At 32.2% G+C, this 18,948-nt stretch overlaps 2 protein-coding genes across 2 annotated transcripts in view; one reads left to right on the plus strand and one right to left on the minus strand.

Moving 5' to 3' along the window:
- The window catches only part of LOC147067211 (uncharacterized), a 38,157-nt gene extending 23,549 nt beyond the window's left edge, over positions 1-14,608 (plus strand). Inside the window, exons 3-9 of the mRNA XM_085954500.1 lie at positions 6,069-6,190; positions 6,560-6,703; positions 7,170-9,480; positions 9,594-9,721; positions 11,077-11,253; positions 11,510-11,659; positions 11,843-14,608. Of these exons, the coding sequence (XP_085810626.1) occupies positions 6,069-6,190; positions 6,560-6,703; positions 7,170-9,480; positions 9,594-9,721; positions 11,077-11,253; positions 11,510-11,659; positions 11,843-11,973 (3,163 nt within the window). The 3' untranslated portion in view covers positions 11,974-14,608. The remainder of the gene's footprint in view (positions 1-6,068; positions 6,191-6,559; positions 6,704-7,169; positions 9,481-9,593; positions 9,722-11,076; positions 11,254-11,509; positions 11,660-11,842) is intronic.
- A 431-nt stretch (positions 14,609-15,039) lies between these two features.
- On the minus strand, positions 15,040-18,716 carry LOC147067212 (V-type proton ATPase subunit e-like). The gene is made up of 4 exons (XM_085953710.1): positions 18,555-18,716; positions 17,776-17,823; positions 16,607-16,694; positions 15,040-15,738 (listed from the first exon to the last, which is right to left on the minus strand). Exons 1-4 carry the CDS (start codon positions 18,650-18,652, stop codon positions 15,718-15,720), a joined length of 255 nt encoding a protein of 84 aa, XP_085809836.1. The 5' UTR covers positions 18,653-18,716; the 3' UTR covers positions 15,040-15,717.
- Positions 18,717-18,948: the final 232 nt, after the last annotated feature.

Genomic DNA, 18,948 nt, shown 5'->3' on the forward strand with positions numbered 1-18,948 from the left:
ACATTGTCTGTGGTTATTCATTCACTATGTAAAATTGCGAGATGCCATTCATGTGCGAAGATTTAAAAATACTGATATTATGCACTAACAAGATTAGTCAGGAATTAGGTGAGGTGTTTGAATCGATTCCGACCCGTTGTCCTTGGCAATAAAACATGCCTATTGAATTAAACTGACTGCCTCACTAATGGCATTTGTTATACGCTCTAGCTAGACTGACAGTCTCACAGAACTAAACCGCTAGTCGAACGACATAATATTATGTTAGTATTAATAATATACTTACTGGTTATTCCTATTTGGAGGGCCAGTGCCCAGTATGCTTTATAGGTTAAAAGCGTTACGAGTATCAAACAGGTTTGTGAAGTATCGATAAAATAAATAGAAAACGTCTCGTAGACACGTTGCCCTCAATTCCCGGCCGGAAAATGCACAATCTTCATTATTCGCTCCTACAGTCCACTTTAAATACAATTAATTATATCACGTCATATAAGTTAGACTAGTTAGAGTATGTATTGACCCCATCCTGATTGATAACGTGTCTTAATCTCAGGTGGAGTAACTTTTCTTGTTGGAAGGCAAACATTAAATAAGTTGTACCTAACGTAATAAGGCAGCATTCAAGAAACGTACGTAGGGTTTAATTGAATTTCACAAATTAACAAACTCGACACATTGTAGTCTTAGGACCTTAGGTCAATGAAAACAAATACGTTTGACTGACAAAGTCTAGTATGCAGCTTTTATGTCGGATCATAACAACCTACCTCCACCCTTCGCCACTGATACATACTCATACTTAACAAAATTAGAATTATGAACTGATCTTATTTTGTTCATTTTAAAGTTAACTAACCTTTAAATGACTTTTGTGTAACTGATTTTGTTAAGTTAATAATAACATTTTCGTATTGGGCGTCTTGATTCGGGGCATATTATATGAAAATGTAGATTGAGTTATAGGTCCAGATTTATTTATTAAAAGTATTTTTAATTTATTTATTTTATTACTTATTAATTTAATTTTTAAATTTATTAAAAAATAATAATACACAATACATACTTAATTAAACCAATAATACAATGCATTTCCACCATGAATTGACAGCTAACACAATAAAAGAAAATAATAATTAAATTAATTGGTTGAAAATCATGAAACCATTTTTGTTCATAATTATGTGAGAAACGGTTTTTATACTTAAATAATCAAATTACTTGCTAGTATAATGTGTTCATTCGCGGCTTCTCATTAAATTGGATTCTATTTGTATGTATTGTGACATCAATATTATGTATATCTACATCAGGAAGAAAAATACATGTGCTAGTTTCGAAGTTGCCGCCTAATACCCAAGCTCCGCTATCATCATCATACTAGTATTTCGGTAGATAATTATGTAATATTTATATTATATAAGTATATGCAATTGTGTAAGCAAATTAAATATATCTGTATCGAGTCTTAATTTATGTTTTTTGAGCACATCACCTGTCCTACCCCGGGGCTAAACTATTGCAATAGCCTACATGCCCTACATACTGCATAATTGACTTATTCATATCTGTTATTATTAAATTTATTATATAACTCTAACAAGTGTAATTCATTAGTATTCATTACTCATTCGCTACTTTATGCTAAAATACGCGTAATTCGATTATAATTATAACCGATATAGGCCGTTGAACCGCCATCAATATTACTAAGCATAATAAATAAGTAGATGAAACTAATACTATTGTTTGTGGGTAGGTCGGTCTAGGTACCTACCTAATATAATTAATGTTATTTAATATTTAATAAGATCGGTTTTACTGGCAATTATTAATTGACGAATATAATTATATGATATTAGCCTTTCACAGACTAAATTTAGTTAAATGGGGAAGATAGCTAATTGCAAACATCTAAGGGAGATTGAATTAAGCCAATGAGTTTACGTAATAATTATAAAATCAAATTGTAATTCAAATTTACATAAATCATATTTTATTAGCATATTTGTGATAACTTGGGATAATTACGAATTGTATCATTTGATGTCTTATGAACAAAAAAATGGCATTTATTATGACACAAAAAAATCTTTGATTTGAATTTCTCTACTCGTACCACTTTTGTGATCCGATTTTTCACATACCTATCTACCCATTGGTCAGTATATTCGTGCCTTCCACTGAAAAATCACGCAAACCAACTTAATCCAGCAGCAGAAACGTCATAATGTATTACATAAAGTTTCATAACGCCATTATTAGGATTATTCTATTTTTACAGAAAAACCTAGATGCATACGTATTGTTTGAAAACTTGAAAGGCTTTAGTCTACTTATTTTTCTGCTTACGATGTTATGAATTTTTTCAATTTGGTGAATTTCGGTATTTTCATAGTCATAGATAATACCTACTTAGCAATGTTGTAACTATTGTGAATAGAATTATAATTTTATTATTGGACTCTCTAGCTAGAGTCTTATGAATGACCTATTACCTCACAGCATAGTCCTTATAAATGTAATATATTATATTATCAATTCTTCAATTATTTTTTATTACCTACTTTAATCATGTAATATACATTAACACGGCGGCTACTTGTGATGTGACAGAAAAAAAATAATCAATGTATTTTTTTCTATGTAATCTAGGTATTCGGACAAAATAAAAATTAATTTTTGTGATACAAAATTGTTTAATGTTATGGAAATTTTGCGAATTCGTGCAATTTATATTTACTACTCTAATATACTACTCCAACAATGACATTTTGTCAAATAATGGTTTTGGCACAGATAAAATATAAAAGATAACGTGATCGTATAATGGGGAATGGGCAATTATACAGATAACACAAAGCTAATAATTCATAATCCACTGATTTATGATTACTGATTAGAGTGATTGGTTAGTAGTTATTCCATTTCCTAATACATACCCACTTACCTCAATTTAGCTGTAATCATCATATTGGATTATATCGTCCAAAAAACAATCATTAGTTGCAAAATAATTTTCCGAAACGTAGGTAGGTACATATTACGCCATAAAGTGAATCGTTGAAGGAACCCGACATGCCACGTTATTTGGCGAGATTTAAGAAAATTGCCTACAAAAACCGCATAGGAGAAATTTGGTTCCATGAATAAACAGAACATGATATAATTCACAGAACGGTGACAAAACAGAACAGCCAGGGAAAAAATATAACATTTATTTTCGTCATATCTATTTATTAATTAAATACTAATAATACTTATGAATTTGAATTTATATGCACCTGTCAATTACCTACGCGGTCGCAGCTTTGACCTATTCTGGGTCGGAATCGTTTCCTCAAGCCTATGGCGTAAAACCCACTTAACTTAACGAGTGGGGCACTCGCGCAAAATTTCACAAGTGGCGCGTAAATCACCGAAAATACAACGTAATCAAATACGCCAGAGCACACTGGATTTGACGACGCATTGTGCCCGCCCGCCCCATGATTCACCGTTGTTTGGCTTCTCAGCGCGATGAATTAACGAAAATACAACGTAGCCCATTCATTGAACACGGCAGGCAAAATCACGCTTCTGGAAGCGTCGTCGATAGACGGGCGAGTAGGCATTATTTAATAACAGTGAACTCATTGTTTAGTTGCTGCGTGTCCGATATTTCGCTGGTAGAATGATGTCATCGTGAATATTAATTACAAGCCCCGAGAAATTTAATAATATTTTTATTGCTTTGTTATGAAAAACGCTGATAATAATAATTATTTTGTGCTGCTTGTGCCCCTTATTACATAGGTGAAGGGTAATGCGCGGGTGGGAGGGGGCCTACTTCGTAGTGAGCGCACCGAGCGCCGCTTTGGTGGGCTTTATGCCTATCAGGCACCATTAGCGAGGCATTAGCATTAGTCAATGCGTTCCCCAAAGACATACATTTTCAGTGATGTGCTGTTTCTGAAATTTTATTTTACTGTATACATTTGTTAATGTTTTGTATTTATTCTTTTTCTCATAATATATCTTCTAATATTTGTTATAATGTAAATCTCATGTTGTGTACGTCCTGAATTTTGATTTGTTATGCCCATAATGTTTTGTTTTCTTAAATAAATAAATAACGGAACAAACAGGCAGACAGAAATAAAATGAAACTGTAATTTGTAAGCATCGTAGAACTGATCAAATATTTCAAAATCACAGATGGGCACTTTAATTGTATAATTATAATAAGTAGGTATAGATTCGGAGCCTACTTTGCAAAATTTAGTCAGACACTAAATAGCAACAAATTATGAAAAATCATCAATCAAACGCATCCTAATATGTTTATTATGAAACTTCCTGACAAAGCGAACGCCTCAAGGAAAACCGCCATTGGATAGCATAGGTATATTATTATAATTATATTTAGTGTTGTATGTCTGGCAACAGTTATGTCATTTTGTCATTTTTTTCTTTTTTTCTAAAATATTGGTTGCCGCACACGGTTCATTATTTTCTCTACTTAATCTTTTACTACAATATTTTCCCTAACATCCGTGAAAATCAAATTGCTGGAACCGTTCTCAATTCGAAAGTGGTACCCACCTTAACACCCAAAGGCGACTTCATAACACCACATAATTTTATTATTCTACCAATTAATTAAGCTATTGTGTAATTATTGAGAACTTTGTAATAATTTTTATTGATTGCAGCGACGGAGTGAAATTTGGATAAATTTGTTGCCTCGGAAAGGCCAATGTCAATTGATCAACCGACATAATATTATTATTATGTATATTGTATATCATACTACGAACTATTGTTAATAATACGGAGAGACATTTTATTAAATCCACAAAATGGCTTCTTCGTAATACAATAGTTATTTCGTTCTTTCCATAAAACAGGGCTCTAAATGACCGGAGTGCACCGGAGCACTGTTCCGGTTCATAAAATCCTCAAAGTTATCGCTCCTTCTCGTGAAAAAATTACTTTTACTGTCTGAGCTAGATAAACAAAAAATCTAATACCTACACTTATTTTCATAAAATACGCATAAAATTAAATAACCGTGTTGCCTCTGCTTTGTAAAATTTTCCATTTCGAGTGATTTCAAGCTTGAAATCGTCTGACATCAGCGCTCGAAATAGACAATTTTTACGAACCGGAGCGTTCGATATTTTTCCGAAAATATTGAAAAGTGTGTTGAATGCTTTATGTTGAATACCTACATTGGACGACCAACAAACGCAATTTTTAAAATAATAAGGTAGGTATCAAATATTTATTCTACCTGTTATTCTTTATTATTCATTTATCTTCAGAGCAGTGCGTGGACTGCTTCTCCCCCCCCCCCCCCCCCTTTCAGGTGGGTACTGAAATGTGGGTACTGAATCACCTAAAAATTCTTTTTAGCGAAAATAGCATAAAAGCTGTCATTAATATTTTTTTCACCATGCGTCCGTCCGACAATTTTCGTATTAAACTTGTACTAATCCTGCGGTTACAGGTTCGAGTCCTATCGGATGTCGCAATTTTTTTCTAGTGGTTAGATATAATATGCATGAGTTTTCAAATTATGTAGGTATGTTCAATATATATAATGTTACATTCTCAAATCTTGTGAATTATTCGTTAAATAAAAGAAAATAGGGTACAGTTCGGTTATAAGGAATACAGCGGAAAATACATTTTGAAAATACCCGATATACTGGATTATTTGTTAGTTTAGGTTAGGTTAGGTTGGGTTAGGTTAGGTTTGGTTTGGTTAGGTAAACCTAACAAATAATCCAGTATATCGGCTATAAACCGAAAATAGTATTATAGTAATTAATTGTTTATACCTATCTTATCCCATTACAAAAGAAAATGTGTTGAATAATATGCTTATTATATATTTTTTTAATCTGATGACTTGAGTTCAATGAACGGAGATAAGGGGAGATGCAGACAGAATTATGTGGGAACTATTTCGAATTTTCTCCAACTAAAGATGTTATTATCAGACAAAATTAACATAAGTAGGTACCTACAAAATAAAATTGATTAGTAGACACGTAATTAATTAGGCTATTTTTTACCTACAGACGATATCGTGTCTCCGGAACGACACTATTTTGTTGGACAGCTCTTCGAGGAGGAATTTCTCGTCTTCTTCCAGCTATATTTTCACTCTGGGCTAGGCTTCCTGCCCTTCTTCAGTTGGCAGGTGACCATTAATACTTACCTAGATATTTATAATATATTCGAGACTTTTTGTTGCAAATTTTATTAATATCCCAAAACTATATTTATTCCAAAATTATTTTTGAATCTAATTGATCATATTTTCTACTTTTTTTTTTAAGTCACCTACTATTTTTGTATTTATCAAACAACTCTGTTTTTTCTAGTAAGTACAAATGTATTTAATTTAGTGTGAATTGTAAAGAATAATAATTACACACAATTCATTTTGTTAGACAATCTTATGGTGATCAACATGTCATGTTCTCTTTTCCAAAGTCGTCAATGCCAAAAATATTTTACTGTATATGAATTTATTTCAACATTCACTATTTATTATGTATATTTCTAGGTCCAGTGCCGAATAATGGAAGTCCTGAAGAAGTTCAGATGGGAAGTGAAGATGATGCAGAAGGAAAAGTTTGGTGCGAGCTTTTGTACGATCCTCCAGATGGAAACTTAACAGTCGATGTCATATTTATACATGGCTTACACGGTACTAATTTCCTAATATATGTTATTTCTATACTTTTAGATATAGTTCATCTATCAATTATTTCATAAAGTAGAATCCTGGGTCTGGCAAGTACACAATATTGTTTTTCAACTTGTGTACGAGTCAGAGTATGGACCTAATAGGTTGAACAAGTGGCTGACATCCATTTCTCGTAAAAACAAAATCTGTTAATACATACCTCTACTTTGTGGAGGTCCATATGATCTTATTAGGATCGGACATGGTCAAGAGAATATTATTTTATTTAATTAATAATATTTTTAAATGTTGAAAAGACATTTAAAACATAAATTACAAAACAATATTCCAATATAATATAATAATTATAAAATTTAATAATCTAATACTTTTTGTAGAAATTATTTTTGTACCTACTTATTTATTAAATATAACATTATGATTGCAATTTGATGATTTTCATACTTTGAATAAATTTATCTTTCAGGATCTACGGTTAAAACATGGAGGCAAGGAGATTGGAACAAGAAATATAAGGAAGTTCAAAAGACTTCTTATCGAAGGCAAATGTCAACCCCAGAGATGCTAAAAAATGTTTGTCCTAATTGTAAAAGATGTAAAAGAGACTCAAAACGATCATCGTCTGTACCACTTGTAGTTGTAAATGAAAGCGGATCTATGAACACAAATGGAGGGGATTGTGAAATCGAAATTATTGATCGAAGAGTTCTTTCAGAAGACGAATTTCCGAGATCCCCCATAAATAATTTCAAGACTGACACCCTAGATAACGATTTTTACAATAGTGGTAATATATTGAAGAATTTAGCTAAACAAGAAAGATATTTAGCAGCTGACGATGAAATGGCAACCTACCTTTTTCATGAAGAAGATTTAAATAAATGTGATGAAGGCAATATTATTAAGAATAAAATAGAATTAAATTCAACAACAATTTCCCACAGCGGTGAAGAAATAAGCGATTCAGATGAAGACTTGTTATATTATAATGCCAGCGAAAATACAGAGGCCCCTTTCGAAAACCTTCAAAAAGTCGAAAAAGAAATACGGGCACCTTCTTTTGACGAGTTTAAGAATATTTTTTATGATAAATTAGATTTAAGAGATAAATTTGAAGAAGTTGGAAATGTAAATGATAGTGAATTTAGTGTATTTGTTAATTCTGAAGAAGCCGGATTCAAAGAAAACTTTCAAATCGACGATGAAATTTTTCAACATAACTATGAAAGGAAACGCAACCGTAAAGCAAAATCAAAGGAGAGTTTTTCCAATAAACTTTCTAGTGATTCTTCCGAAGATGCTGACTGTGATAATTCTCTTACTTTGAGATCCAAACGTGATATTAGTCGTAGTAAAAGATTTTTTAAAGACGACACCTGTGATAAAGAATACATACGAGATAGAAAAATTGCAAAGGAAAACCATTATTTTAGTCTAAATATTGACAATCCATTGACTAACAGAATGTCACAATACGTTGACGATTCTAGTGGGGGAGGGGTCTTGATAGAGACATCTAACAATAATTTAAAAAAATGTGATTTAAATAATAGAAAAGATACAAATAATACCAAAGTAGATTATAGCTTTAATACTCTTAAAGAAGATAATTCTTTCCACAGTGAGAATTTAAGCATTAACCATTGTGTAGTTTTAAGCAATAAAAGAAAGCATTGTCCAGACGTAAAATGTACAAATTATGAAAAAGAATCTGTGGTCGGTGAAATATATGGCATCAGTGGTGAATGTAAAAGAATTAAGAAGATAACTATTGACAGAGACATTTCCTTTACATTTAGTACCGATGACTCAGATTTAGATGATTACAGCGATGTCATCACCGCCATAGGAGATGAGATGAGAGATGTCAATCAAGATATTTTAAACATACAGCAAGCGATCAAAAATGATATTGATATTCAATTAATGGATAGTAAAAAAGATTTAGAAGAACAATTAGGTTTAACAAAACAGTTAAACCAAAAAATCAAATATAACCTACAAGTCCGGGATAACATACAACCCCAAAATTTTGATGATTTACCAGAAGATATTCACAACATTAACAATTCAAAATCTGATATAAAAAACTGTGTAGAAAATAGTCAGTATAATTGTATAGAAAGAGACGGGACTCCAAATAATAAAGATACCAATGAAAAGATTTCGATAGATTTTTTGGAACAATTTTTTATTTCTGAAAAAGAGCAATTGAATATGGATTCTGAAATGAGTTTCGTTTACACATCAACGCACGATGACTCAACTGAGACTGTTATTGATGAAGAGAAGTCAATGATCGACGATACTAATGAAAGCAGAATTGGATCAATCTGGAAGTATTTTTTCACTAAAAGAAAAATTTCAAACGCGGTTAATCAATCGATCAGTGATGAATACAAAATGAAGGGAACTGACAGTGGGATAAATATTGGTGCACCGAATGAAATTGATATGACATCCAATGCGGATGTGAATGAGACTTTCCAATTTGACAGCGACGGAATTAAAAACTTTGAAAATTGCCATGTTCAAGCGTATTGTTTGTGCGGATCTAATCTGAAAGTAAATCAAGATGAAATCAAAAGCAATGCAGCAAAGTCGGTTGAGGATATTGAAATAGTTGAAGTAGAAGAGCAAAGCGTCGAAGATATAATTTCAAATTGCTGGCCTCGTGATTGGATTCCAATGGACTACCCCAATGCAAGAGTTTTGTCAATCAGCTACACGACGGACCAGTATCTCTGGCGACCCATTTGGGTTAAACCATACAACAGGTAAGTAATGAATATTACTAAATTTTTTATCATACATAAAGTGTTTAATTTATGTAATTCTTGCAAAATATTATTCTTTTCAACTTAATTGATAAGTTTTTTTTGACTTCCAGGAGTTCACTCGAAGAAAGGACGAAAGAGATGGTTCGACAGTTGCGTGAATTGCAAGTCGGCGATAGACCAATTCTATGGGTGGGACATTCGAAAGGAGGGCTTTTTCTTAAGCAGATTTTTAATGATGGTATTTACAATGCAATCTATTATTTCAATAATCCAATAGTTTTTATATGTGTACTGCAACTTCAATATTCTGGCTGACATGTCATTATGGCCATCTGAGGAACTAAAATGACCTCTCTTTCACAAACAGATATATGCCCATCTCCACTTACTACAAATCCTCCTTCTAATTTATTACATACAGCACTCTGATGTGTCAGCCGGAATATAAATGTCACACTGTAAAATTATTACATACTGTAAAACCCCCTAACATCGCCAAGTGTCCCTAACTTCACCTAAATCAATTAAACACTAAAAACTCATGTTTTTACTATCGCACCACTTTAAGCCACTAAGGCGATTTTAAAGATAATATTCGTCCTGTCACCACACAATTTTCAAACCGCCATTATTTTCGCTGTGTTTGTGTTAGTACCGTTTTTTCGAGTCCGGTTTGAAGAGATTTTTTCGGAATACCTCTGAACTTTTGCTGATTTCTACGAATCTTGTAGAGGTAGGTTCTTCATATTTTTAATATAATATAGTGATATAGTCTGCTTGCCAAATGTAACGTGCGATTTCCGATATTTATAATAAAACATCAATTATTTGTGTATGCAATGTCAGGCTATGTTTTGTGAACTACTTGTTCCTACACTTCCCCTGGCTTTAGGGTTGTCACAAAAAAAACGATTTTCTTGAAATAAATGTGTTTTTTTTATTTTTATGGTTTGTAGACTAAAAACTATTCATCACTTTGAATCACCAGTTAACAATTTTTCTCATATTTCCTTTATTAAAAATTTACTATGTAAATCAACACATAAAAATGATACTATAATGCTTTGGGTTTTGGCAGCCCTAGCGTAAATTGGTAGGTTGTATGAAACAGTCATTGAAGTGATTCCTATCTTCGCCAACGTAGATATTTCTTTAAAATATGTCAAATTTTCTCTAGCATAAGACCTGAATTTGCTTAAGGTCATTTTTTAATAGATTTCGTGAGTATCCATAGACAATAATTTTTTAGTGGACGTACTAAAACACATTAGGCGATGTCAGGGAATCATGCCGTAACTTCGTCTATATAAAAAATAGTGATTTATTGTATTATTTAGTATGAAAAGGGTATTACTTCAATATAAATAAAAATAAACACTATCATTGTGCATTACATAAGATCTGTAAGACTTCATATTGGTGGATATTTTGGTGGCAAAACGACTTTCTGTTAAAAAACCGGGCGAAGTTAGGGGGTTTGACGGTACCTACTTTGAATTCACATAATTTATTATAGCTAGATATTAGTTTCAGTAATGACAATAGACCCACATAATAAATACGAGAATGAATAACTCTGTATGTTTGCTGTAGGATATGAATGCTGGTCATCTTCCATCAAGGATTCTCCAGAAGCCGACGTTGCAAAACTTTTCCTGGCAACACGGGGTTTTGTCTTCTATTCTGTGCCTCACAGAGGATCCCCACTTGCCAACTTAACCTTACCTCCACTATTGAGAACTAGTTCAGAACTTTGGGAAATACAGTTTGGTGAGTTGACTAAATCATTCCATTAGGATTAGATATAAAATTTCATAATATGCACTAATTTATCCTTTGATCAATTTTATAGCTTTGTCATTAGGTTAAAATGTAAAATAATAATATTTATCTCAAAAACATAATATATTTACAATGATGCAATATTCTCTTTTTCACATTTTATTCTATGGTACCTACGTAGTATGAAAAAAAATGTCAATATTATATTATTACATTCATGTGATATAATTACAAATTTTTTTAGATGGTGAATTTGTTCTTCGGCTTCACGAGAGGTTCTTAAAGGCACTGGAAGGTTGCGGTGAAAGCTGTCCGGCAATTCTATCATACTCCGAGACCAGGAGGACTCTGATGGGGGCATTTTATCTCAGGATCGTCTCCCCTCAATCTGCAGGTTATTATTAAATTGAATCTAACAGAAGTCATTTTCGCATGAATAATAAAATTATTTCTTGACCCATTGGATATTGGTTGAATTGAAAATTTCTACATACTAGCATGAACACATATTTTCTCTAAGTATATAGTGTTTTGAAATCATAATATTTTGGGTAAATCTGCTATATTTTCTTTCTAGATCCTGGTGTCGGTGGCATGTATGGAGTATCATTGGATCATCGTGAGATCTGCAAGCCGTCTTCGAGGGCTTGTTTCCTTTACCAAGAATTTCTTCGACTACTCAAGGAGTTAACACCGGTTGATGGATAGAGCGTAACAATACCCATAATATACAGTATGAAATCTTTACGGTGATAGGCAGCTTGGAGAACTACAATCCATCCTCTCGCGTTTCAGTACTTTCAATACTTCAAAATCGAAAACCATAGACAAGATACAACACGAGCGCCGCCACCAGGTCTCACGTTAAAGATTTCGCAGTCTAGCTAGTGTGTAATAGTTTTAAGAGTAACATATTCATTATAGTTAATTAAGACAGAACCAGTAATTCTGTATATTATTTACAATAGAAAGATCTAAAATCTAAATATTCTTCTATAGTCTGGCCATCACCGGCCAGTGTCCCCTACGTAGTGTGAAAGGGTACAGATTGTATGCATGAAATGGAGAAGGATTTGTACGATTTATAGAGATGGAACTAGTAGTTTCCAAGATAGCCGTGATGACGTATGTAGCAATATAATAATATATAAGAGTTATACTATAAATTGTACTTTCTTAATATAATTATAAAATACCTATCATATTAATTTACCAAACACAATAACATCTGTACCTGAGAGCCAGTGTATCGTATATCCAAAAATAACACTTTCAGGAAAACACAATTTAAGATTTTTCAGCCGCTTGATATCTATGAACTTTTTCAACTTTTTGGTTTTAAGAATTTCTGGTAACTGCTATGAACGGATTCAAAAGGTGAATTGGCTGTGAATGATTTGATACTTTAGGTACAAAATCGGTACTTAACTTATATTCTGCAAAATCATACATACGAACACACTGGCACTGACGTAACAGACATGATTTAATATTTTAAAATCTTGATTCCTTATAAAACCAGTGTGTTTTAGAACAGATATTTTTTTTGCCATATTGCATCCCTAGTCCAAGCATAGAAAGTGATAAAATAATATCTAATATGTATCTATTGTATGAAATCCATGGAAGATTGCCAATATTACGATTAAACTATTTTTTTACTCAATGAACCCCCACAAGATTTGAGAATGTTAAGCCGGGTACTCATCAGCGAGTCATAACTGTAACCAACTCCAGATACAAACTAATTATTTGGCGTGTATACTAATTACTGTATTTGCAACTGTCACAGTTACGGCTCGATAATGAGTACCCGTACCCGGCTTAAGATTCTGGCTGCGCTTTTCAGTTAACTGTAAATTTTGACGGAATGATTGGGGTGCTAGGGAGTGGGGGTTATGTCAAGGATGGCAAGCACTGACCTTTTATGCTGTTGAGGCTGGCTCTGTGGTCTGATTGTCACTCCTGGTCGCACTATCACTATCGCATGTTACTACTTTTCAGTCACCCGGTGCGCGGCACTTGACAGTCAAAAATGTTTTAGGTTATATGTGTTTATAAGCACACAGTTGATGAACGACTGAATGTTGAATAGTCGGCCTGGCAAAGATAATGATGTCAGGTGGGTAGGTTTTGTTGTATTAGGGCCGCCCTAATTGGCCTAACCACATTCTATATATTGAACATACATGGATGTTCGATTAATTAATTAGTAAATCAATCTAGATTCTTGATCATCCTTCGAATTTCCCTTATCGAAATTAAATGCATATTATCCATGAGCAATATACATTCAATAATATTAAGTTATCAGGAAAATAATTGTGGTTTAAGACATTCAAATTCATTTTTCTCAGCTTATAGTAAAGCCGAAAAAAGCACTATTGGAACGGACATATTTTTGCCAATTGATTACAAGTTTATTTATAAAATATATAGGTTTAAAATGCTAGAGTTGGCATGTCAACAGCTTGGTGGTTGAAGACCTTACTCTGTTGGAGAAATGCTTAAACAAGTGATAATCTGTTGGTGAGATATCATGAGTATAGTGGATAAAGCAATATTTTATAGCCCACCTCGTACTTTTGGAAAATCAATTGTGCAAAGAGTAGTCGCATATGTGTAAGAGAATGGGACGTTTTCGATTAACAAGTGCAGGGATCAGTTTTATTTGATTGATTTCTTGAAGTTAACTCTTAACTGTTGTGGTTTTGCCAGGATTCAAAAAATTGTAAGCGCAGGCCACCAGTCATCATGATTTTCTTTTGGTGTTAATTTCGGTTTTGCGAATTATTTTAATTCAATAGCCTCATTTGAAGCAAAATTAATAATAGAATGGAATTCGACGGTACCAACATAGACTGAACAGTGAATGCACTATTAACAAATATTAGATAAAATGACATCTCCATTGAAGTTTCAATTCAAAAACAAATATTGCAATTATTTTCTTAGCAATCTAATCCTATGATCAATAAACAATGTAATTGATAATCATAATGCTTTCAGGATACATTTTTGTATTTTGTATTAAAACTGGTTTGTATCAGCAAACAAAAAAAAATGTTGTTAAACTCTTTGTCATGTCATTTTGTCACTTTGTAGACCTAGACAAGTGTGCAATTTCAGATTCTCCGTAGAATAAAAAAACAATAAGAGTTCACATTTGGATTGTGAATACTACCTATTAGAAAATAATGCAGTTACATTTATCAATAACTATCTGACGTTTACTCTCAGGAATTGGTAATAATTAGTCATAACCATTCCATAGTATTTAATATTGAACATTTTTATAGAGTATAATGAATATACTAAAATTACTTAAATTTATATTATAATAGGATGCAGAATTTTTTATTTTAAGAAATTGTTTGTTTGGTGTGCCATTATTGAAATTATAAATTTTAATTGCGTTATGAAATGTGTTTTAACTAATTCACCTTTTACCCAAAATGAAAAATCCAAAATTCTCACATAAGTGGTTCCCATAACATACATAGACTCTGTCTTCTATAAGCTGGCGTGCCGGTTTCCTCCCTGCTTCAGCATCCATCTCGTTCCCCCCCATTGAAAACTTGCAACAGTTGAACGCGATGGCACAATGTTTTCCGTGTGACGTGTATGCCAGTTTATAGAATACAGACTCTAGTGACATCTTTATCAGGAAAAAATGCATGAATTTGTATACTACAGCGTTTACATATTTCCATAATTATTGTAAGTAAACACTTGAATCTGGTTTAGTGACAAATTGATAATAATAACCACTTTGATATTAAAACCAAATCTTTTTATTTTAACAATGATACAATATAGTATACCTTAAAATAAATATAATACATTTAACATTTAATTATTAAATTCTACGATACCAGAGTTTTTCAATTTACAGAAAGCATAATGGAATGAAATAATACAATAATTTACTATACAATTAATAAAATACATTTGAATAGACAGGAATTATGAAATATTAATGTACATGATAAGAATTTATAAAATTACATCATTAGATTTTAAAAATCAAGCAAAAATGAACAGGAACACTCACAATATCATTCGGGATGAGGTTCAGAAATAAATACTCTTTCTAGGTATTGTAGAATACATAAATGGCTGCCGAATTGTGCATTGAGCAAAATCATTAATTTTAAAATTACTACACTAAAATACTAGTAAACAAAATTGTAACTGTATTTAAAACCTTTAAATATGATCCAAAAGAATTCAAATCGCACAATGTGTTTATTTATTTATTTTTCTTTCTGAATGTACTCTCAGTGAACAAATACGTAATAATTTGAACATTATCAATATAATTATATTTGATAATATATAAAACCAAGTTACGATTCTACATACCTAGTGAGATTGTACTGGGGATTTGTGTAACTTTATGTTTCGTATTTTCAAATGATGACAATTTATTCTAATCTCAGCCATCTTCTTCTAAGCAGTGATTGGGTTTCCCTGTAACACACAAAAATAGAATAAAATACATCCATTGTGCCATCAGGCTATCTTTTAAGTGCTTAGCCAGAGTGAATGTGCGGGCCAGTGGGCAGCGGCGCTTGAAAATCAAACATATAACCGTGTGTGAAATGTCCAAAAAAAGACATTGTCCATGAACATTTCACACATGGTTATACGTTTGAGTTGCGCATGCCGCTTCCGCCACGCCGCCCGCTCGACCACTGTGTTCTAGCACCCTGACTCGTAAATCACATTTTGGTATAAAATGAATTTTTTATTGAATGACATTGCTAGTATCATTGGATATCCATCTCTTCATACGCCATCATTTAAAAAATCAATCCACAAAGACCTCATAATTCGTGCCCAAACAAAACGGAAAAATTTGCGAATCTTATAAATATCAAAATCATTATCATTTTGTTTAGTTGATATTTTTTTGTTTTTAAAATATCAATATTCAATTTAAAACGAAAATTAGACAATTTATACTGTCTCCTGAAGTATGAAAAAATGTTTTGGATATATGAAGTTTGCTAGATAGAGTGATGACATTTATTTTCATGGTGCTGACTTAGGTATTTCTGATAATCATTGAAAATGAAAAAAAGCTAGAAACCACGATTGCATTCCGACAATTATTTTCAAGAAGTAAATTATATGTAACACATATTATAGTTTTATTACAAATTGTTACATAATTATATAACTACATTGTAGTATTTCAATATTAATTTGTTTTCTTGATTGTACTCCATTTGAGTAACCGCCTCTGAATGATTTTGGATAAATCGACGGGAGCACCTTCTTATAATCACAATATAAAGTTTTAAAATAACATAATAAACGCCTTGATAATGCTTACCCATTCCCTGGCCATCATCAGGATGGTGTGACTGGATAGTTTAGGACCAATCAGAGGGTTCATTTGCGCCATGTAGCAACACAGCCAGCTGCAATTTAAATAAAATAAAATAATTTAAAAAAATTCAATTTTTGTTGATCATTGTTCAAATTTTTTACCGTAGTTTTGGAAGATAAGAATATGGGCGTCTCCAGTTCCAAAACCGCAATTTACTTTACTTTAGAAAATCAAGTTATAATTCACATTTAATATTTCAGTATCGAACGATCAAAGTGTTTTGTTCCTAAGTACTAGTCTGTATTATTTTTTTTTCTATTTAAAGACTTGTTCAGTTCCCACAAACAATAATTTAATTGTGATTTCCAATTAATAACTGTCTTATTCTAAGTATGAAGTGAGGCGCTATTACAGTTCCATAATTCGGCATTTATACAACCTCGAACTTATCAAACAACTTGATAACAAATTACCATTGTCATTTTAATACTTTGGACGCTGAAGACGCACCTGGCGCGTAATGACCAGGCGGCTGATCGATGTAATTAACGTGCATTTTAATGGTGGTAATAAAAAAATCATTACCTAGTCAGCAGCGAATGAGTTAATTTAGGTAAGTATATGAAAATACAATAATTATTGCCTTACGCCTGACAAATTCTCGCTATATATTTATAAATATACCACATTAGTTAGAAGTTTGATAGTTTTGACAGAAAATATGTCATAGGCAGAGCGACGCTGAGTGAAAAAAACCGATGCAATGGGCTTAGTATAAGTGATGTCAGGAATAGAAACCATAACAATAATCAAGTTCTCCTTGTGTAATTCATGCGCAAGGTTCAGTTGCTCCACTATGCCTTATTACACTTAGACAAGACATAATAAGTAGTATAAGTTACATTACAGTTCGAAAGTTCTTCGTATAGCAAGAATTTGAATGGCATGACTTTTTGACAATAATAACATTCAAGTAAGTACCTATATAACACAAAGGAGTATAATTTAACAAGTCACACAGTAGATAGACAAACCATTACAATATAAAATACTTTTGGGAAAGATTTTTTTCAACTATTTCAAACATTGTAAATCTACAACCTTTGATAGAGTCTTTCGACAATACATTAGATACTTACCTAAGTGTACAGAATACTTAAATAATTACTTACAAAAGCCAACAGGTAGCCGCTGTTAACATCAATATCACTTGCAAGATTCTGAAAACGCAAAATAACATAAATTTAATAATATGAGAATAGGTATTAAAAGTAACCCTGAAACTAAAAGTGTAATGTAAAATGAGCCTGAAAGTAAGCAGGTTATGAAGGAAAGTGTACTTCACTGTATGAAAAATAATATACAATAAAAAAACAGGTAATTGTGCCGTAGATGCCGGCATAAGCTTTAATATTTTTTTTTACGAAAACAGTTTATTCCATGTAGACAATCATAATAAATACCTTTTTCTGTCGGCGCATAGACTTTTCGATCCAATAGGTGTTAATTTAAAATTTGAAATTTTCATACATTTTGATGCATCATTATCACAAACTAAAATTACATTGAGTAATATTAGGTTGGGGTAGGTTAGGTTAGGTTATGTTAGGTTTGGTTTGGTCTAAAAAGAAAGTTGTAAAATCCTATGACAGCATCTGCGGCACATTTACCAAAAAACAATTTCCTTTTATTTGTGGAAGTCGAAAGTACATTTATTTTATTTGTACAATATAGGTATCAAAAACAAGGTTGAATGTATTTATCAGTCCTCTCCAGTGCTATTTTAAAATATGTATATAGGAGTGTTTAGAAACAATCGATAAAAGCTAACAGCAGTATTAAAACCGTGATTTTTCACAGAGATCCTGAGCGTGAGCATCTAAAATAAAAATCTGTCTAGAAACCACTGACCAACGACATGAAAGAAGAGAGATTATCCTGTTTAGCTTACCCTCTGTTAGGTCCTTTGGGAACGATAATAGGGAGGACTATCCCTACGACAGCCCAAATGGCGGTGATAATGATCATAACAAGAGCTGACGCACCCATTTTTCTTGTTTTAAAATTTTGCCTTTTGTAATGAAACCCTCTCGTTCTCGATCAACCTGCTGTCAGGCGGACAGTTTTTATTGCGTTACGTTGGCTGCCTGCTTCAATCACATGAGAGTTCGATAATAATAATGTTGCTAGTATATTTCCCTTATTATATTTCAATTGTCAATGTAAGGAATAGACAATCCATTTTAATTTTGTAATAATTTGGAATGTTATTTTTGTGGTGTAATAGAGAAATATTAAGCTAAATTTAATGTATTAGTAAATTTTTGATGATCAAAATTCATTTA

The sequence above is a fragment of the Rhyacophila brunnea genome, unplaced genomic scaffold, assembly GCF_057557595.1.
Source record: "Rhyacophila brunnea isolate RB1 unplaced genomic scaffold, BYU_Rbru_1.0 scaffold_4, whole genome shotgun sequence".
NCBI classification, from domain to species: domain Eukaryota; kingdom Metazoa; phylum Arthropoda; class Insecta; order Trichoptera; family Rhyacophilidae; genus Rhyacophila; species Rhyacophila brunnea.

Excerpts from the sequence above, each read along its gene's own strand:
- LOC147067212 (XM_085953710.1), bottom strand. The coding sequence starts at position 18,652 with ATGGGTGCGTCAGCTCTTGTTATGATCATTATCACCGCCATTTGGGCT. Across the intron at positions 17,824-18,554 it reads CCCAAAGGACCTAACAGAGG|AATCTTGCAAGTGATATTGA; the intron begins GTAAGCTAAACA and ends TTGCGTTTTCAG. Across the intron at positions 16,695-17,775 it reads GCGGCTACCTGTTGGCTTTT|CTGGCTGTGTTGCTACATGG; the intron begins GTAAGTAATTAT and ends TTTAAATTGCAG.